The sequence below is a fragment of the Nuphar pumila genome, chromosome 17 (assembly GCF_984573655.1).
Source record: "Nuphar pumila chromosome 17, dmNupPumi1.hap1.1, whole genome shotgun sequence".
Classification (NCBI taxonomy): Eukaryota; Viridiplantae; Streptophyta; class Magnoliopsida; order Nymphaeales; family Nymphaeaceae; genus Nuphar; species Nuphar pumila.
In genome coordinates, this window is record NC_143265.1 from 8,239,640 (window position 1) to 8,262,284 (window position 22,645).

The 22,645-nt window shown below is 36.8% G+C and overlaps 2 protein-coding genes across 4 annotated transcripts; one reads left to right on the top strand and one right to left on the bottom strand.

Moving 5' to 3' along the window:
- Positions 1-369: 369 nt before the first annotated feature.
- On the top strand, positions 370-21,714 carry LOC149811546 (large ribosomal subunit protein uL6m-like). Of its 3 annotated transcripts, XM_089993596.1 has the most exons (3): positions 370-670; positions 1,933-2,025; positions 21,097-21,714. In XM_089993596.1, the coding sequence occupies exon 3, from the start codon at positions 21,122-21,124 to the stop codon at positions 21,437-21,439; it is 318 nt and encodes a 105-aa protein (XP_089849722.1). In that variant the 5' UTR covers positions 370-670; positions 1,933-2,025; positions 21,097-21,121; the 3' UTR covers positions 21,440-21,714. The 3 variants fall into 3 exon arrangements, with proteins under 3 accessions (XP_089849722.1, XP_089849723.1, XP_089849721.1); XM_089993597.1 differs by lacking the exon at positions 1,933-2,025 and having other exon boundaries at positions 21,094-21,714; XM_089993595.1 differs by lacking the exon at positions 1,933-2,025.
- Positions 14,624-15,292, bottom strand: LOC149811547 (uncharacterized). Its single transcript, XM_089992874.1, has one exon. It carries the CDS (start codon positions 15,290-15,292, stop codon positions 14,624-14,626), a length of 669 nt encoding a protein of 222 aa, XP_089849000.1.
- Positions 21,715-22,645: the final 931 nt, after the last annotated feature.

Consider the following 22,645-nt stretch of genomic DNA (forward strand, 5'->3'; position numbering starts at 1 on the left):
AGAAAAAAATTAATAAAATAAATTTTAGAAAAATTATGAATTTTTGTATGGATTCAGTGTTCAAGTAGGTTCGGACCCAATGGGTCGACCTAGTTTCATAATAAGCACTACTTTTTCTTAAAATTAAATATTCATTGGAATATATATTTTAACTTTGTAAATTTTAAAAGAAAAATAAATTAAAGCACAATTAATTAAATCTTATTAGGTTTTTGTTTCAGTGTGGTAGTGTGGGAACCGGACCCAAACCAAGCGCGATCCGGACCCAACACCATTCACGCAACAAAAAAAAAAAAGTGTAAACCCTCAGTCTGTAACGAAAACGTTTCATTCGCTGTTCTCTTTCGCAGAGCTCCCTCTTGTCCTTGGCTTCTCCTCCTTTCTCATTCAGCCGAAAACCCCAACCCTCCTCCCTCTTTCGTTCTCTCATTCCACACCAGCCGGCGGCACCGTACATCACGACCCCCCTGAGCCGTCTCCTCTCGTCCCCTCCCTCTCTCTGCAACTCCCAGTTTGTGTCGCCGGTGGTGGTGAGACCCTGTTCCAACGCCAGCCATCGCCTGTCATCCACCTTTCACGCCGGGAGCCACACGGTCACCAGACGCTGCCCTTCTTTTCTCTCCACCGGAGTCCGACCTGATTACGACCCCGACGACGCCATTCACCTGAGGTTTGGTACCTCCCCTTTAGCTCCCTTAAATGAGATATCGAACCATGCTTTGTTTCTTTAATTCGATTGGGGAAGCTTTAATTGTCGTGGGATGTTCGTAGTTGCTGTGCAATGGAAAGAATTGGTAGAAATTGGGATACGATTTTCCTGGTTTTGATTTTTTTATTGGCCATTGGTAGAATGGTAGTATGATTTGTAGCTGTTTGGTGATTTGGATTTTTCTGTTGGATGGTTCATTTGGGGTTTGCTGAGTTTCTCTCTGAACGATGAACTGCAATTTGAGGAGTTTTTGGAGCTCTGCACTATGTACCGAACTGGGAGCAGAATCGTATTTTAAACGAGTTTTCTGTATCTTTCAAGCAAATAAAAAGTCTTGTTTATTGGTGTTGTTTGATATGCTTTGATCTATTTTTGTTTTAGTTTGATATCTTTTAGCGCATCAAATTGTTCTGGCAATGAGGAGAGTTTGATATAATCTTGTTCTTAGGTGACTTGCCTTTAGGCAATGTATGTGGTTGGCCCAAATGTGTCTGTCATTGTTCATTTGTCGATTCCTTTTTTTTAGTATTACTGAGTTTTCTTTCTTCTGTTGAAGTCATAGGGTGTTTTTGCCTCAGCCGTATGACCCTAACTAAGGTTTTTCTTTAATGTTTGCTTCTTCCCCTGCATAGGGATCCATGCCCAGCAGATAGGGATTATTTTTTTTCACGCTTAATAGTGGGCTGAGGTACATATGTGCATCATTTTCAATAGCTGATTATTCATTGTTTACGTATAATTCTAGCAGATTTCTATTTTTATCATTGCTTTGTTTTGCATGCCCTATTCCCAGCATTGGGAATGGTGCAGGGCTGTTGTCGCATGACAGCAAGGGTACCCTTCGCTTTGCTAACATTCCTCTATGTGTTTTTCCTGTTTTGGACTTGTTTTCCAAGAGAATGTAATTTTTCTCTTGAAATCAAGTGCCTCAATTTTTGTGCCATTGTTGGGGCGATGTTTTGGATAGTGTGCAAACCTATGGAGATGCTCCACTCAGCTGTCTAATCTTGTTTTGGACTTGTTAGTTGGTGGTTTCATGGTTTTCGCCAATCGGCTGACCGATTTACGTTGTAAATTTTGTCGCTCATATGCGAGAGCGAATTTCAATAAGTTTGTTGTTATGTGTGCAGTAATGTAGCACTCTCTCTCTATCTCTCTCTTAGAGGATCACTAGCTGACCCGTTCTGGTGTTTTTTGCTTGGTATTGCATGTCGCGCACCAAGTGTTTGGTGTTTCGCCTGCGCGGCAAACTGGTTGCAGTTTTTCGTGGGACTTCTTAGTTTTTGAGTTTCGCTACTTTTTATCGCATCGTAAAGGTAGGATCCCTAAACTAAATTCGTAGAATATAAATTCTTGTTGTTTAATATCAATCTAATGTATTCCAGTACTATGTTGAGTTTGAATTATTGCGTAGCTAAGTTTATTTTCGCAATTAAAATATATTTAGATTAAATTTGTAGTTTAGTTGTAATAGTAGATAATGCTTAGAGGTAAATATATTGCACTGTGTTAATTGATTTGTAGGTACAGAAAAAAAGAGGAAATATGATATTTATTGCTAAGTCTCGCTTGTGACGAAAAAAATGCCATGCACAATAAATGCAATACATAAGAATGCAAATCGGGTGAATACACGTGGTAAGTAGGTGGTGCAAATACATCAAACACTATATTTATTTTATTGTATGCGACACTTTTTTGCTCACACACTTATTTAGTTGTGGATATTTAGGACTGTTGTGATTGTAGTTCGGAGATCATGATTTGAATGCATGAGAATAGAAGTGATCTTATTTTTATAGTTCGAAGATCATGTTCATCATGATTTTAGATAGTGGGACATGGAGCGTGTTTGCTGCAGGTACATGTTTGAGCATGCATTGTGTGAAATATATGATTGCATAAATTGATGTGTTTTACATGATTGTATTGAATGCTTGTGTGAATTAATAATTAAGTGAAGCATATCATGTATGTGAAACATGTATCATGAGTTCACATCTTGGAATGAATGTCTCATGCGCGCGAATGCGTGTTAGTGCATATCATATTTGTGTGTTAATTACGATGTGACATGTATTATGCATGAAAAATTGAATCATCTATGATATGTTCATGTTGATGCATGGTAACACATATAGGAGAATCATGCATAAAGCGTGTTGAATTTGAATCATACATGAAAGTATGTTAGAAATGAATCATGTATGAGAACATGTGTAGAATAAATCATGACATGATAGGATCATACATGAAAGTGAAAATGATTATGTTATGAATATACATGAGAACATGTAAGATTAAGTCACACATATGACATAAACTATTTTAGCCATGTAAGAGGGCATGAACTGTTGATATCATGCATGAGGGCATCGGGGGTTATCCTGTGAGATAATGATACTTGACTGTTGACCTATGACTTAATAATCAAGATAACCTTGGGCCATGGGTCTGTTTGAGGCGCTCGTGAAGTCGGGCTATCTGAAATGACTGGGTTCGTCCCAATTTCTTGTCCTCCTGGGAGAGGGAAGGGTAGTACAAGCCTCATGGGACATGTTGAGTTTTCAAGGTCTAAAGGCACTTATTGTCCCTTTTCCACGAAGGTTAGGGGACATGTCTACCAACGAGTTTTAAGTGGTAATACCACAACTCTATAAAGTTAGGATGCATGCTTGATTTTTCGTCGGCGATTTTGATTTGACATAGGTCAATATCTGGGATCATGGGTCCCTTCTCCTAACCGCTGCATTGCAGGGTTAAATCACCTAGGAAAGAACCAATTAAGCTATACGAGGGTAAATAAAATATATAAAATAATAAATACTTCTATAGTTATTTCTAGATATCTATACCCTCTTTTGTACTAGATGGGTAAACAAGAGAAACAATGAATTAGATTTTTATAATCACTGCTATCATATTCATAAACATATAGATGTGAACATGTAGCGACTACAAAGGTTTGCATGATTATTGCATATGAGTTGTTACATGACATGACTATGTTGGTTATGAGATTGACCTGTTGATACAAGCCAGGAGCTTGGTAGTTGCACGTTAGGTGCTTGTGTATGAGACACACGGGAAATATCGAATTAGAGCCTGTTTTATTTATATATCTGAATACAAAGTGCATAAGAAATGACATGTGAATTTATAATTTAAATAATGATGTCTTAGTCTTGAGTTGAACATGAGCATACTTCTTTTGAGGGTAAAGAAAGTGAATGTTTACGTTTTTATGGACTGTTGCATTTTACTTTACTTCGAAGCATGATATGAATTTTGAATTCTCATTCATTTATGCGAACACTTGTCATGGATATGAATGATTATAATCTTGAATGCCATGAATGAAAATGAATATGAATTTGAATTTCATGCTTACAACTTACACAATTATGAATGTTATGGAATGAACGATGATAAATGTGATTGAATATCATGTGCATGTTTTGATGTAGATTTCCTTGATTCTCATTTTTAAAATAATGGGAATCACACTTTGATTGGACATTTACAACTTGATTTATATTCTCCAAGTTTAGTTTTGGGTTTTCTACGGGCAAGTGGTTGATGCCCTACAATATTACAAATAACCTTGTGGAGGACTAAAGCGAAGTACGGATTGCTGCATGTCTGAAGACTCCACTCTTATTACGATTTCTAGAGGACCCAGACAAATTTTGGATGATTATAAATTTGTAAATATTTAACCTTTTATGTTTGGATCTTTAAGTTTTAAGAATTGTAATATTTTGGAATGAAAAGAATTCTGAGCTCTGTCTTTTTATTTTCGCATTTGTTATACTTGTGGTTTGGAAACTTTAAATTTTTACGTAACTCCTCAATTGTCTTAAACCTTAAATAAATTTCGTTTTTTCGCATTTTTTTTCATGTATAAGGATCCTTAAAGTAATGACCCAAATCGAGTTGTATTTATGGATGATTCCGTACTGGATCTGATATTGGGAGGCTAATATACACTCGTGCTTGCGCCCAGGTGGGCCGTCTAATATTCAGAGCGGTTGGAATGTGGTCATAGGTGAACTTGTTGGCATATTACTTTTGAGAATCATGCAAAATTTTATAATAAATAAAAAGTTCAAAATTTTGGGTTTGAGAAAGTTTTAAAAATGTTGGATTTTTGATGGACGTTAGAGTTCCCACTTCTGTTCACATGAAAATAGTTTTGCATATTGTTAGATACATTAAGTCTTCCTTTTTACGAGGCCTCTTCTTGTCTGCTCTTCATTAGATTTAATTGCTTATACTGATGCTGATTGGGGAGACTATCCCAATAACAAACACTCAACCACTGGTTTTTATGTTTTTTTAGGTGAATCTTTGATTTCGTGACGATACAAAAAACAGAAGGTCTTTCTTTCGTCTACCGAATTTGAATATTGCATCATGGCCACCACGATAATAGAGGTAGTTTGGCTCAAATGATTGCTGACATGGGAGTTGAAGTGACAAAACCTTCACGCATGTATTGTAACAAAAAATGCCCCTAAAAGCAAACTCATTGCTATCCAAAACCCTTTCATGCCAAAAATGCCTTTGGCTACAATATAAATTATGTCATGCCATTTCCAAATAAAACAAAGTCTTTTAACAAATCCCTACCTTTTATTAGAAATTTAGGTCATGCCCCTTCCCCAAACCAACCTTAATCTTCCTAAAAAAATGATTGTTATGCCCCTAGATCCAAATTGCTCCAACCCAAACCCAATTTTTACCATTTTAAGATCCAATTTTCATGATGAATCAATATTCATCACGAATAAAACACCAATCCCAAAGCAAAGGCTCATATTTATTAAATAAATACCATAATAAAAGGGTTCAAAAATCCGGCGCGTTACATTTTTGCTCATATTTTAAGTGGTTGTTAATACTAGTCTTTCAGTCCTCTATTCTTAAAGATAGACATGTTGTGAGAGACATGAGAGTGTGAGGTTCTTCTTCATAATAAAAGATAAAGTGACTTAATGTTTTTTCTACCACTAATTGAACACAAAATAGGATTCTTGTAAGCAAAAATTTGTATGCCCAATCTTGTGAGCTTGAAAAGAAAGCATTATAACCAAATTTCACATAGTGCATTTGTTGTGACAGTCCCATGGTTTTTTCTCTTCTTTTGGAGAGTTTTTCAATTAGATTGATGTGTTATTCTCTTTGGTTTTGATTTCTTTAGTGTTTTTTTATTGTTATTGTATTATATGGTTGTTTTGGCAGAGGAGGTTGCACATTATTTGGTGTAGTTGGGGTTTATATATTTGTGCATACCAAGTGTTTGAAGTTTCCTAAGTGGTTCACATAGAAAGGAAGTTACGGATGTCAATGTGTCGGATTCAAGTGAGATATAGGAATTACCAATCCTACTTAATCATATTAAGATTCAGAGTCGGATGGAAAAAGATAAACTAAACCCGGATCTGAATAGTCTAAAACCCAATATTTACACTTGATCACATTTATGTTTTAATCGGACTTGGATTTCAATGCAATATTAATTCCAAATCCAAAACTGAAGTTTAATCGGGCCTAGAATTGGCTACTGAATATGACTAATCGGATTCAGGACGGCTATTGGGTTACATCCGACTCACTGACATCCCTAAGGGAAGTGCTTTGGCTTGTTTCCGCTACTCTTGGTTTCTCCCCAACACTTGAACACTACAAGCTCCGTTCATTTCATTTGTTCAGGGAATCTAGCGAAGAACTTAGGAAAACCACAAACTCTGTTCATTTGGCTTGTTCACGAAATCTAACAAAGAGTTGAGGAGAGGGAGTGAAAAAGGATATTTTGGATATAGAAAGAAATCAAAACCTCTGACCTTTCTTGCTATTTAATTGGATAATAGGTGTCATGAAATCTAAATAAGGGAATGATCATAACTCTAGACAAAAGGAAAAACAGAGGATTACAATGTAGTTATATCAAAAACATAATATAACCTAAGTAAAGCATGACATAAGTTAAATGATAGGGAACTATAAAGGGAAACTATTGGATATGGAAACAAATCAATTACTCTAGCACATATTTGCAACATGTTTTCTTAAAATGAGTATTACAAAATCTAACGCAACAACAAAGGTGAAACTGCGATAGCATCGTCTTTTTAGGAAAGAAAGACATTGAGGCTCTTGAGATGTAGCCATTCTTCATTGACGAGTGTATAAATTGTAAAACACTATGCGTGATAGCTGAGCTCGAGCCAAAACTCGTTATGTCTGTAACGAGTCGAGATGGAGTAACAACCTATCAGTTGTCATGCTCAACAATGCGATGGAGGAAGATCAACACAATGACACAGAGAAAAACATAACCCAAAACAAAAATGAGAGAGACCTGATGGCTGATGCTTTGCTTTAGCGAAACCAAAACCCTCCCTAACCTTCTGCGATTGATTCAGTGAATCTGAAACACAAAATTGAAAGAAAAAAAATTGAAAAGTCAACATAAAAATCAAATAAACTAACACAAAAATGGGAAAGATGGGAGAGAGAGAGCACTGAAACCCTTCCCCTTACCCTCTGCGACTCTGATTCAGTGATACTGAAGAGAGAGTGTGTGTGAGCTAGAGAACCTGAGCACACGAGGGAACTGGCAAGGGGAGGACGAAGAGCCGAGAGAGGAGAAGGGGAGGAATAGCCGAATACGAAAACTTGGAAAAGGTAAATTACTAACCCTAACAGTAATTAACTCTGAACCGTTGATCATTATGAGATCAACTGCTCAGCAGTAATAGGTTTTACTGGACCTGGATATAACCGGGTCCAACTGATTTGGACGAGCTCGAGCTTGAGCGAGCTCAACCAAGCTCGAGCTTGAGCGAGCTCAACCAAGCTCGAGCTTAAACGATCCAAGACGATTTACCAAACTCGGCTTGTTTGTAAAACCGAAACCTGTATCTTATGTACAGGCTCGACTCATATAGTGATATGGGTGCACACGAGTCGGGCTTAGACCCAGCTGAGCAGGAGCCGAGCTCGGGCTAACCTGACTCGTTGTGCACCCCTAGGTGTCATGACCCCACCCAGGATTTAACTTGCTCCGGTAGGCCCATTAAGTAACCCTGTTCTTTCTTCTTCGAAAAAAACTCCTATCATTAGCTCTTTTTGCTCTAAACCACCTAGTGGTTTGCGAGGAGTAAGATCTAGTGCAATATGATTGCACAAAATTTTGTGCATTAGGCACTCCTTCGTCCTCTATCAGGTCTTGGGTCCCACATCTGACAGGTCCTGTCACCAAGATGGAGGGTGGTCAGGTGCTTAATGCACAAATATTTGTGCAATCATATTGCACCTTTGCCCCTGATCTTTTCTAGTATGCTAGGGAAGTAGAAGCTTTATTTTTTTATCTTCTTTTATTGTTATTTATCTCAAGTGTCAGTCTTCTTCAATTTTCTAATGTTATATTTTTCTTTTTCTCAAAGTGGACATGGGGATATAGTAGTATACAAGTAGCATACTCTTTTTTTTCTTTAGTAAGAGAAAGTTGGGGCTAGTTAGACCCCCTACTAGTTATACAACTATACCATCTGGGGTTTGAACTTGCAACTTCTCAATACAAAGTGACTTGCACTAACTGCTCTTTCCAGACAAGCTAAGCCCTCGACCCCCCACCAACCGCCCTCTCGTTGGTCTTAATTATCCTGCCCTGAAAACCTAGTCGGATGCAATATGATTGCACAAATATTTGTGTATTAAGCACCTGATTGCCCTCTATAAGGCCTTGGGCCCCACAATTGATAGGCCCTTTTTCGAGAGAAGGCGATCAAGTGCTTAATGCACAAATATTTGTACAATCATATTTCACCTCCCCATCCCAAATGGGGATTATTTGCCATTTTTGTAAAGAACCGGGGCATATCAAACCCATATGCCCTAAGTGGAAGAAACTTCTAGCCATGACGACCATTGGTATACCGCAAATGGAGGAGACGTCTTCAAATGGATCTCTTTCACTAAATCAAATAGCGGAAGCTCTCCAACCTCTCCTCAAGGGAGCCACCTCCGGTGCCGTCGTGTCTACCGTTTTCCCTCCAGGTAAAGTTTCTTGGCTTTTGGATTCGGGTGCGTCTTTTCATATGTCCCCAAACATGTATTCTCTTTCCGATTATTCGAAAAATATTTTCCCATCTTTTGTTTCTACTGCGGATGGGACTTTAAAGCCATAGGTAATTTTGAAACTCAAGATTTTTGTATTCCAAAAATTAGATTTATACCTAAATTAAACTTGAACCTTCTCTCTGTTTCTCAACTCTTGGACCATGGATGCGATATTAAATTTTCTTCTGATAAATGTTTAATACAGGATCGCCGGTCCGGGAAATTGATTGGGGAAAGATCTATGAAGGGAGACTTATAGTATATGGACTCTCTTCAAGTTCAAAAAAATTCTTTTTGTAATGTTGCCAGACATAAGGATATAAATATTTGTCACAAAAGACTTTGTCATCCTAACATCACCAAGTTATCTTATTTACATTTTGCTAAAAATCTTTGTAAAAATACATTCTCTTGTAATGATTGTATTATTGAAAAAATGAAAAGTATGCCTTTTGAACAAAATCTATGTTTACTTCTAAATCTTTCGAAATCGTTCATTCCGATGTTTGGGGATCAACACCAATTGTTTCGAAAGGAGGATTTTTCTACTATGTGATTTTTGTGGATGACTTTTCTAGGTACTCTTGGATTTATTTTCTTAGACATAAGCATGAAGTTTTTTCATGTTTTAAATCATTTCATGTGATGATTAAGAATCAATTTAACAGCAATCTTAAGATATTCAGAAGTGATTCTAGAGGAGAATATCTCTCCAATGAATTCAAGAAGTATCTTGAAGATAGTGGTATTCTTCACCAAAGGTCTTATCTTAAAACCCCTCAACAAAATGGGTTGGCCGAAAGAAAACAAAGGCATATCATTGAAACCACTCAAACACTTATTATATCCCAAAATATTCCTAAAAACTTTTGGGCCGAGGCGGCTCTTGCTTCTGTGTATCTTATAAATCGTTTACCATCTAGGAATTTGGATAAAACTTCTCCTTTTGAAGTTTTATATAAAATGGAACCTGATTATAACAGGTTACAAGTCTTTGGTTGCAAATGTTTTATTCTTACAGATAAGAATGATAAACTTTCTCCTAAGGCTATTCCTTGCGCCTTTCTTGGATATTCCAAAACTCAAAAAGGGTTTCGATGTTACGATCTTAGAAATGATAAGTTATACGTCTTAAGAAATGTGACATTCTTGAAAAATGGGAGTGGCTTTGAAAAAAATATTTCTCACCACGAAAATGTTGATTATTCTTTCTTATTTAACTTACTGTCTGGTAATGATGATATTGTTAAAATATATGTACTCGTACACATATATGTTGAAATATAATCTTTAAATGTACGTATATATATTTATATATATATGTATACATATCTCTATTTATATATATAAATATATATATTTTCTCTTCCTAAAATACCCTCAAGGGTATTTCTGTAATTTGTCATTTTACGCATATTCCAATTGGAATATGCATTGTAATTTCTTTTATTTTTTGTTTTTTTATTTTCGTTTTTCGTACCACATTGGGAGCCTCCCAATAGAGACGTTGGGAGCCCCCAACGGTCACAAATGTGACCGTTGGGGGCTCTCCAACGTCTCTTTTGGGAGCCCCCAAGGTGATCCCTTTGAGAGTGTATATATAGGGGCTCTCCCCTTTGTATTTGGTAATCCTTGAGGGAGCTCTTGCTCCATTGTAATGGGGTTTTCACCCCTTCTCTTTCTTTCTTCAATAATATTCAACTTATGACTTTAAGTCATTTTCCCCTTTTGTGGGTTTATGTGTTAGCACATTATGTGCTTATGTTGTTCCCTTTAATGGGTATATTCGCACTTCATGTGCATGTGTATGGGTTCATTATTGAACCTAATGTATTCCAAGTCATTTTCTAACATGGTATCAGAGCAAGGTCACGATGGGGTTGTCTCTTGGTGCAACGGAAAGCGTGGTGCTCAAGAAATGGTGAAGTATTCATTGTTCCTCTCTTTTTTTAGAAGTTTTCGGTATGTATCTTTTTTCTTAACATATTATGCATTATGAAACTATTTTTCTTGCACATTTAGTGTTTTTGATAGTTGAATCATTTCCTTTTCGAGTGTTCGTATATTTTAAAATATCCCCTTTTAAATTTGATAAACTTGCTTATTGTCCAAATATATAATTCTTGTTTATATATTTATCGATTCCTCATCACATATAATAGTAAGTTATGTTTTGCAAAATTGTTTTCAATTATGTGAGATTTATGATTTTTCCATAAGAATTTCGTGATTAACCTATAAGTTAACTTTTTATATATGATTTCTTGCTAAATTAATGATCTTTGCTTAAAAACTCTTGTGTATGATTTTTAGTGCATTTTTTATGAAAACAAAAAAAAAATATTTTGATATAATTCTTGTATGAGAATTTCTCACATCTAAATCTTTGTTGTTTACTTTTTTATGAACCCTAAGTAGTTCTTGTTAATGATAAATATTTATGAACTCCTAAAAGTCTCTCAATGGTTTTGGTTTATTTAAAGAACTTTGAAAAATTGTTTGTGATAAATAGGTTGTATGAACCATTGTGTTCATTAGGAAAGATCTTTTAAAAGACTTTCTCACACTGTATAGAATGCATAGTGTATCTATTGCATCTTTTGGTATAAAAGATTTCATTAATTTTAATGATGCAACTTTATAAACTTGTTGGTTTGTATTTTTCACATAAGGTTTCAAAACCTCTTGATTATATCTCTAAAGATGCCTACCTTGGCCGTAATATGGTCTATTTTGTCTTAAATTGCATTTGTCAAGCATATAATTGCATAATTAAAATTTGAAGTCTCAAACATTGCTCTTTTTATAAAGTGCATGCTTGCTCACTTTTGTGTATTTTTGTATTTTGTGCGCATTTGTTTCTCAAATATTTGCGCTTGTATGCATTCCCTCTTTTCTATGAAATACATGCCTTAGTACATGTTTGTTTACACCTTGGTGTGTATATGTTCAAGTATTGTATGAGTGCCTTCATGCACATCTTTTGTAAAACCTTTTGTGTTTGCATGTGTATTGTCTCTTCGTAGACATTTTTACATTATGAAGCTTTTGTGCACATTTCTTTTTGTGAAAGTATAATGAATTTAGATATTGACTCTTTTGTTTAATCATTATAAAACATTGTAAGTGCTTATAGCACTTTGTACGTTTCCGCATATTTCATCACAATAAAAAAATATTAAAATGTGTTGTATGAGATTTAATCCCAATTCTATAAAATTTCAAGTGTGAACCGTTACGGTTCTTGTGATTCCTTTATTAAAAGCTTGATTGTGTTGATTATCCCAAGATGATTTCTTTATTATGTTTGTTGCAAAGGTATTTTTGCCTTTTATGGCACTTATTTTATCCATCACAAGTTGTTATATGATGCATCAATCCTCTTATGGCCTTATTGTTATATTAGAGATGGTTGTTGAGGTGAGTTATGGGCACCTTATGTTATGTTATTTTAGATTGTCCACTTGCCATATTAAAGATGGTTGTTGAGGTGAGTTATGGGCACCTTGGGACTCTAAAATGATTTGTTATATGATCTTTAATTATGAGTGTGTCACTCGTTTTTTTTCTTTTGGCCATTGATCTAATGGATGCTCTTATTTATATGTAATTGTGATGGATATTTGATGTTTGAAACCTTAAATGTTTTAAGGTATAGGTTTTGGGGATTATTGCCCAACCTTTTATTGTTTATGAATCTTACGAGTGCATTTACACATTTGTGATTTTGTGTTCTTGTGTTTTTGCACAAGTGTTCTAAGTGTTCTTGGTGTGTGTATGTTTACACATTTATTCTCAAGGAATCGATTATAGTATCTTGTTGAAAATATGTTTTTCTTATGGGTATTCTTTTTGAAGAATATTGTTTCAAGGTTTTATTTATATGTTTGTCATTACAAGTTTTATTGCCTCAAAAGTCTTCTCCTTTTATGCCCCTTATCTAAGTGTCATCTTATGTAGACAAGAGATGTATTGCGTTTTAGCCTATGGTTGACTTATTACTCTTGTTCTAGTAGCTGAACATACTTGGTTTTGAGTGTATTTTTACATAGACAAGAGATACTTTTGGTCCATGTTGGCATGTATTCTCTTGTTCTTGTCGTAGATGCACTCATTTCAAGTATTATTATATGTAGACAAGAGGTTCTTTTGCACACCTTTGTGTGTGTCTTTGGCATTTAATGGCTTTATATTCTTGATCTAGTAGCTTATACACTTGATTTCTTTTAGATACAAGTGAATCATATCTTTGATATGCATATTTTAAAAATCAAATTGATATTTTAGCATTTATATTGAGTGCTTATGGCTTTTTTGGCCACTTTTGTATGCAAAATGAGTTTTTTGTCATTTGAGTGAGATTTTTCTAAAGGTGTAAGGTTCTCTACTCAAATAACACTCATTATTTTGTCTCTTAAATCGATTTAAAACTTTTTGAACTCTTGTGTTCATTTTGACTAAAGTTTGTTTGAAGCATGTTCATTAATGATTCCTTTAAGTGTTAATTCATTTCATGATTGTATATGCATATGCTCGTTAATAAAGCATATGTACCTTATGCCTCTTCGTAGGCTTATTGTGGTGTCTCTTAGTGGACCATTGTGTTATTCCCCATTATGGGGTTATGTTTGTCCAATGTTGGACCTTTTAAATGTATTATGCATTCTTGCAATTCATTTCCGCATAATTTGCTTCCGCTCACTCTTTAACATGATATATGATTTTGAAACTTTGGTTTTCTAAATTTTCTTTTCATGCTAAAATAATTATCCTATCATGTGCTTCAAATTTCTATGCATAAGTTATATTTTTGCATCATTGTTTTGCGGATGTGTCATCCGATATGGTTTCAATTAATCTTGTTAGAAATGTTCCATTTGAGTAAAGTGCAAAAATATGTTTTAGTTGTTTCTTTGTTGTTATTCTACAGGATCTTGGAGATAGGATAAAAGGAAGTACCCCAGATGGATCGGGACACATGTTCACCATTTGAAGGCAATTGAAGAAAGGCATTTTCAAGTTTCAATAGCATCCTTACCGAAGCTTCTTGGAGTCTTGTGCCTTTTTCAACCTTTTCGTTTCCCCGCAAAGTTTGAGTGGGGGTGTTAAAATGTGTACTCGTACACATATATGTTGAAATATAATCCTTAAATGTACGTATATATATATGTATATAAATATATATATTTTCTCTTCCTAAAATACCCTCAAGGGTATTTCTGTAATTTGTCATTTTACGCATATTTCAATTGGAATATGCATTGTAATTTCTTTTATTTTTTGTTTTTTTATTTTCGTTTTTTGTACCACATTGGGGGCCTCCCAATAGAGATGTTGGGAGCCCCCAACGGTCACAACCGTTGGGGGCTCTCCAACGTCTCCTTTGGGAGGCCCCAAGGTGGTCCCTTTGAGAGTGTATATATAGGGGCTCTCCCCTTTGTATTTGGTAATCCTTGAGGGAGCTCTTGCTCCATTGTAATGGGGTTTTCACCCCTTCTCTTTCTTTTTTCAATAATATTCAACTTATGACTTAAGTCATTTTCCCCTTTTATGGGTTTATGTGTTAGCACATTATGTGCTTATGTTGTTCCCTTTAATGGGTATATTCGCACTTCATGTGCATGTGTATGGGTTCATTATTGAACCTAATGTATTCCAAGTCATTTTCTAACAGATATGTCTAGTGATGATGAAATATTAGGGGTGGCAAAATCTGACCCGACCCGACCCGCCAACCCGTTTAATAAACGGGTTAGGCGGGCGGGTCAACCTGTTTACACGAACCCGTCAACCCGCAACCCGAGTCCCGCCAAATACACGAACACGAATCCTATTATGGTAATCGGGTCCCATCACCAAGACCGGCAGGTTCCTGAGCGAGATTCCGATCGATGATAGCCCCGCCGGAACCCTAATCCCCCACCCAAAGCTGACAACGACGTGCTTCCTCACAGGAAAGGCGCTCCTCACGCTGATCTCGACACCAGAGAATAGGCCGTTGATCACGCCGACAAACGATCCCGATGCCACCGCCGATCCGTCGCGCTGCTCGACCACGACCACGACCACTCCTCCGTTCTCGCAGAACCCTAGCCGGAGACGATCGGCCGATCCTTCGCCGCCGTTCTCCTCCAAGAGGCCGTTTACCTCCAAACCCTCGCCCGTCTTCCGGTCAAAGAAGGTGTCGGGATCATCGGAGAATCCGATCGACAGTGATCTGGCCGTCTTCTTGATGGAGAAATTGTCGGCCCGGGGGTTGAACCGGACAAAGAACTTGGGGTCGTGGCCGCCGCGGAGGAAGTCGAACTCGGCGCTCATGGAGAGCGGGGAGGCAGCAGGGGAGCCGAAGGGGCCGATGCCGATCTTGACGACGAGGCGAAAGGCGTTGGAGGGGTCGTTGGGGCGGTATGAGAGGCGTACGGAGGGACCGGCGTCAAAGGCGGTTGTGAGGCTCATGCAGAGCCCTGCGTAATCTCCGATCGAGACCCGTTTATTAAATGGGTTAACCGTGTCATGTTGGGTTACCCGTTTAATAAATGGGTCATGTTCGTGTTTGCCACATCCGACCCATTTAATAAACGAGTCGTGTTCGTGTTGAGGTATGCTGACCCACCAACACGACCCGCCAACCCGCCGACCCGACCCGATTGCCACCCCTATGAAATATCATCAAACCATGATGATGAAAATGAAGTAGATATTGAAGAATTTAACTCACCTAATATTCAAGGAGATAGAATCTCAAATGACCCAATAACCTATTCTCACAAAAATCAAGATACTTTCAGAAGTGCTATTGGGCAATATGATGAGTCTATTCCTGCTTATGATCATAGACGATCTGAAAGAAATAGGAGACCTCCAACTCGATTTGTTTCTTTTGACACTTTTTCACCCAGATATAAGGCTTGTCTTAGTGCCATTCATTCTTACTTTGAACCAAGAAACTTCGAGGAAGCCAAAAAATGTGTAGAATGGCAAGAAGCTATGAAAAATGAACTCAAAGCTCTTAGGAAAGCTGAGACATGGGAATTCTAAACTCTACCTATTGGAAAAAAACTATAGATTGTCGTTGGGTATTTAAAGTTAAGACTAAGAGCGATGGATCTCTGGAGAGATATAAAGCTCGCTTAGTCGCAAAAGGGTATGATAAAAAATATGGCATTGATTATGAAGAAACCTTTGCTCCCGTAGCCCGAATGGTTACAGTCAGATGTCTTATCACTATTGCATCTATTAAAAAATGGAACATTTTAAAAATGGATGTAAAAAATACATTTTTAAATGGTGATCTTAATAAAGAAGTTTATATGGATGCCCCACCAGGCATGAAAATTCCTAAAGATAAAATTCTTCGCCTTCGGAAAGCCCTATATGGTTTAAAACATGCTCCGAAAGCCTGGTATGATAGATTTAACAATGTAACGTTATAAAATGGTTTTTCTTCCTGTTATATTGATACTGCATTATTCATTAGAAAATCTGATGCAGGGATTGTGATATTATTACTCTATGTTGACGATATGTTAATTACATGTGATGATGTTCAAGGAGTCAAGGGTATTAAATCCGTCTTGACTTTGAAATTTGAAATGTCAGACTTAGGTTTTCTGACATATTTTCTTGAAATTGAGGTTGCTTACTTTCAACGTGGTTATTTTCTATCTCAATCTAAACTTGCTTGTGAGATTATTGACAGGTCAGGAGTTTCCGATGACAAAATTTGTAAAACTCTTGAAACAGTGAGCTCAAAAATGAAGGTTGATGACAGGATTCCTCTGACCGACCCCACTCCTTACAGACAATTGGTAGGCTCGTTGATGTATCTTAGCATCACTCAGCCTGATTTGTCACATGCGATCCACATTGCCAGTCAGTTTCAACATGCTTCCACAACGGTTCACATGAGTATTGTTCTTCGCATCATCATATATCTTAAGGAAACTGTAAATAAGGGAGTATTTTTGTCTTCTTCTTCTGAATTAAAGTTAATTGCTTATACTGACTCAGATTTGGGAGGTAACCCTAATAATCGTCACTCCACCACTGATTTCTGTGTTTTCTTAGGAGAATCATTGATTTCCTGGAGATGTAAAAAGCAGCCGAAGGTCTCTTTGTCCTCCAGCGAGGTAGAATATAGAGCCATGGTGTCCACCACCATGAAAATTATATGGATTCAGCGTCTTCTAGAAGATATGGGAGTTCACATTGAAGAACCAACGAAGTTATGCTGCGACAATAAAAGTGCAATTTATATTGCCAAGAATCACACTTTCCATTAGCGAACAAAGCATATAGAAATAGACTGTCACTATGTTCGAGAGGAATATTTGAAGAAGGTCATTGATCTCCCGTACGTGACGTCTGAATATCAGTTGGCGGACTTCTTCACTAAGGCTCTTTGTTCGCCTAGGTTTCACTTTCTTTCTTGGCAAACTTGTGGTGGGGTGTTAAAATGTAATTCCAAATTTCATTACATATATATATATATATTTATATATATAGAGATACATATACATATACATATATACCATGTATGTATGTATACATATCTCTCTCTCTCTATATATATATATCTTTTTTATTATAATACCCGAAGGAGTATTTCTGTAATTTTTCCTTTTACGCATATTCCTTTTGGAATTATGCTTTAATTATTTTCTTAACTTTTTTTTTTATCTTTTATTTATTTATTTTTTGAACCACATTGGGGGCCTCCCAATAGAGTCGTTGGGGCCCCCCAACGGTTACAAATGTGACCGTTAGGGGCTCCCAACGACTCCTTTGGGAGCCCCCATGTTGGCTCCTCTTGTGTGGATGTGTATTTATAGGGGTGCTCCCCCTTTGTAAAAATAAGCTTGAGAGTCTCAAGCATTTTCTTTTTGATTAATGCATTCATCGCATGCCTTTGTGCATGTTTGATTATTTTACGCTTGTATGCGTATTTGTTCAAGTGTTGTTTGAGTACATTTGAGCACATCTTTTATAAAGTATTATTGCTTGGATGTGGATTGTCTCTTAGTGAACATTTTTACAGTTAGAACCGATGAGTGGTTTGGATTTCTTGGTTTTCAAAAGGTTACCTTGACTTTTTTTGTTGATCTTTATTACTGCTATATTGATATGATGAGGAAAATTTGTACCATTTTGTGCATAGTTCATGATTCATAGCTTTGGGTCGGCTTCAATGGAAATTTAAATTGCCAGCCAATCCGTTTTTTAACTTAGTTTGATTTAATTTTTTCCCCCGCTGAATAAGCTAGGGAAAGGTCCCTTTCCTTGATTGCATTTGTTCATAAGTATCAATTCTTTTTTTTTAATATACAGCGAAGAAAAATTGAAAGAGAGAGAGAGAGATCTTGAAAATTTTCACTAAAAATAAGCAAACAGGTGAAATTTTTTAATTTGGATATTTTTCCAGAATTTCAAGTGCACCCAAACACCACTTTTCTAGAATTTAAGAAACCTGAATTTTTAAAAAATATAAAATTTATAAAACTAGGCATTTGAATATCTGGATTTGCATCCAAACAGGCCCTAAGTGATGAAAAGGAAGTGGTTTATGAGGAGTTGGGTCTTCCTTTTTCTTTGATTTGGGCTGATTCAATTTCTGTCCCAATAGGAATGGATACAGTGCAAGGTGAATAATCAAAATTTTTGGTTTGTGAAGTGAAGCGGTTGGGAAATATGATGTTATGGTGGTAGCGTAGTTTCTATGTACTTTTTTTGGGTAGTTTGTGGGCCTTTTTTTAATTGAAATATGTTTGTTCAGATGTGTGATTTCAGTGAGAAGTTCTTAATCCTTATAAATTATAATCTTAAGCTTGAACAGAGAAAAATCCTAACCTCACTAGCTCAAGAGCTGTTAGTGGCTTTAAATCTCATTTCTGGAATGTGGGCAATGTCTAGAGCACAATAATTTGTTGGAATTAGTTTGGAGGGATTGGAGAAATCTTTCCTATCAACAGTGTGAATTATTTAATGCTGTCAACATCTATTACAACAACAACAACAACTACGCCTTCATCCCAAAACAATTGGGGTCGGCGATATGAACCAAAAAAGAAAATCATTTTGGGTCTTCCACATGAATCCTTCTCCTCCAATCATTTCTATCCAATGCCATGTCCTCGGTGAGGTTCAAAACATTCATATCCTTTCCTATCATCTCCATCCATGTCTTCCTAGGCCTACCCTGACCTCTTTTAACTAATATATTTTCCCATTTCTCCATCCTTCTAACTGGAGCATCATTAGGCCTTCGCCGAATATGTCCAAACCACCGTAAACAAGTCTCTTTCATCTTATTTTCAATGGGTGCAACGCCTACCTTCTTACGTATCTCTTCGTTCTGAATCTTATATTTTATTGTATTTTCACACATCCATCTAAGCATACGCATCTCAGCTACACTCATTTTTTGAATATGATGTCTCTTGGCAGCCCAACATTCCGTAGCATATAGTAAAGCGGGCCTAATAGTTATCCTATAAAACTTTCCTTTCAACCGCGATGGCATTCTACGATCGCACAACACTCCAGTTGCACTTTTCCATTTCATCCACCCAACCTTTATCCTATGATTTACATCTCCTTCAATTTCTCCATACTTTTGAATGATAGATCCCAAATATTTGAAACAATCATCTTACTTCGTTGCTTACTAAACCGAAATGCCATATATTCTGTCTTACTCTTACTTAGCTTAAAACCTCTTGCTTCCAATGTTTGTCTCCATAATTCTAACTTAGCATTAACCCCATCTCTAGACTCATCAATCAAAACAATATCATCAGCAAACAACATACACCACGGCACATTATCTTGAATTGATCTCGTAAGCTCATCCATCACTATAGCAAATAGGAAAAGACTTAAATAGTGCAGAGAAGTTGGTAGTGTGATCTTCCTGTTGGTGGAAATCATGCTTATGCAGCTTGATTGCATCTGGTGGAGAGGACCTTTCCCTTGGTTACACTATTTTATTCATGTTTTTTTAGTTGCTAGCCATGTATAATTGCTAGTATAGGGACTTTTGGCTTCTATGCTAGAGGGAAGAACTTCAATTCCAACTTCATGTATGAAAGGTGCCAGGATGATTGTAATAATGGCTCCTTATCTGAACTTTTTGTTTTAAATTTTTGCTGGAGGATATTGGACGTGCTTTGTTCTTTGGAGCTCCACTGTCAAATGTTGATATAGAGATAACAATGAGTAATAATCTTAAATATGAGATGACTGGACTACATAGTTCTCAGGAAACCCCATGATTTTAAGTGAGGAAAAAAAAACTTTGGAAAAGGTTTCTCTTGATGTTTGTATGTGGAAACAATAAAAAATTCTGCATTTGTATGATAATTCTCACTGTTGGATGGGCAAAGTTGGAGATTTCCATGTTTCTAACACATCTGCTGGTGGTTCATGTAGCGGGCTCCATTATTAGAAAAACTTATTTTGGACCAAAACTTGTCTTAACTCATTCTTGACTGGATGTATATTCTAATCAATAAGGTGGTTTATGGACTTTGTTGAGCCTTGATTTACTTGGCCAGGCCATGACTTTGGCTTGGCTGTATTGCTGCATGTACTAGTCATGCTCAGCTTGGTTTTAGTTGATGGGACATTGGAGTCATCAGGCTCTCGGTAGTCTTTGATAGGCCTTCATGGATTGGGTTAAATCCATCATGATGTGAAACAGACTTCACCACCATGTTAACTGAATCATGTTTCTTTTATAATTAATTGCCAAATTTTCTAGGGAAACAATTATATACTGTCAAGGTTTAATATGGTTTACGGAGGTCTTTCTCAAATGGGAAAAATATGCTACTTGTGACAACAGTTTGAGACGATCAAACATTTTTATCACATAATTCAAAGTTTGCAAGTTAACTTTCCTTTTCAGTGTTTTCACTAGATCTATTCCAAGGGTTTTGAGATGCTCTTGAAGATATGAATCTTGTCCTTCTTGTAGAAACTCTTGTATTTGGTTGGTAAGTGTTAAGAAAAAAAATATGTAGAACTCTGTTTTGGTTAGTGGCTCTTAAGTTTATATTAGCATGACCACATTCATGGAAATGATGAGGAACCAATGTTGCAAGGAAGTGATTTTGCCTATGTTGAGTCGCCTCTGCAAGTTTGACTTGAGACTGCCTTTTCTTGCATTAGATTTAACTATTGAGTTGGATATTAATCTTTATTCCATTGCTTTTGTGTTTTGGTATTATCCCTTCTCATGTTAGTAGTTTTGCATGTAGCAGTGTGCCTTGATCTAATTTTGAAAATATGTCAATGCTGGACGCCAAATTCTTCAAGTTCCTTAAGATCGTTGGAGTGGGATTCAAGGCAAGGGCCGAAGCAGAAGGCCGTCTTCTGTATCTCAAATTGGGTTACAGTCATGAGGTAGAATTGACAGTACCACCTGCTGTACGTGTGTTCTGTTTTAAGCCCAATATAGTTTGCTGTACTGGGATTGATAAACAGAGGGTGTCCCAGTTTGCTGCTGCTGTCCGCAGCTGTAAGCCTCCTGAAGTATACAAGGGCAAGGGGATCATGTATGTTGATGAAGTCATAAAGAAAAAGGCAGGGAAGAAGTCCAAGTGATAGTTGAAAAGCTAACTATCTGAAGGGTTTGTAGGCTAGTCCGGGGGCAATTGGCTTGTTAAGGCGGCATTCTTTTCCGGTCTCTGCCACTAGTTTTCGAATGGAATACTTCACACCAAAGTCGTCTTTGCTTATTTCTTATGGTAATGTTGTTGGAAGACTGGCTCTGAAATCTAAGAAGGCCCCATCCATTTAGATTCTTTTTGCTTCATTGATGCCTTTCTAATGAATGCCCATTATCTTTTCTTAGTGTTGCTACGCACTTGTCTGCACACTCGGAAAGCATTCTGTTAAAAAATCAGTGATTTCAGACCTTTCTTTTTGTCATGTTTGAATGCAATGTTATTGCAGCAGTTGGATTAAGCATCTGTGTCGAGATGGATTTGCATGGTACTGCAGCCTCTTCTCCACTCTGCTATCATCTCTGTCCGTCTTGAGATGGATGATTCTAGCACTGCTGCATTGACAATGTGTGGATTTTCCCCCTATCTGTAAATAGGTGATAGATTACATTAAGCAGAGTGGAGACAGTCAACTAACTAAGGTGCTCCTGGAGTACCTACCTACTCCCACCTAATAGAAAATTTAGATTTTCAAATTTCTTAGACTTTTTTTTGTTGATCATACCCTATAGATATGATCTATAAGCATTGTTTAGTATAAAACAAGTTTTGGATCATGTGATTATAGCATACATGTATGCTTTTTAAGACCTTTAAAAATAAATCAACGGCTCAGTGTATCAAAATTTTATGACTTAAAAAATCCTACTTTTATGTCCAAAAATCATGATCCAAAGCATGATTTATATCAAATAAACCATGTTGAGGAATTCCACAAGGTTTAACTGATATGATACAAACTATAACCATGATTTCTAGTATGTGGTAGTAGGTGCTCCCCTAGCATTACTCTAATAAATATATTTTATATCATAGATGATAGGTGGTTGAGCCAGCCAAACACATATTGCTCATGTCCGGCTTGTCAAGCCTACTTCACAAAAACATAGTTGATCACGCACCATCTGATGTTGGCCCTACAGCTGACAGGCTGTATTCCAAAGATGGTGGGTGATTAGGCATCACACAAAAAGTGTGCAATCACATTGCACCTGATCCTCCTGCCGGAGACCCCCTTGGATCCTCCTGTGGCTGACCACAGACACATGGCACCATCCATTGGGCCAATTACTTTGCTAAGAAC

Excerpts from the sequence above, each read along its gene's own strand:
- LOC149811547 (XM_089992874.1), bottom strand. The coding sequence starts at position 15,292 with ATGAGCCTCACAACCGCCTTTGACGCCGGTCCCTCCGTACGCCTCTCA.
- LOC149811546 (XM_089993596.1), top strand. The coding sequence starts at position 21,122 with ATGTCAATGCTGGACGCCAAATTCTTCAAGTTCCTTAAGATCGTTGGA.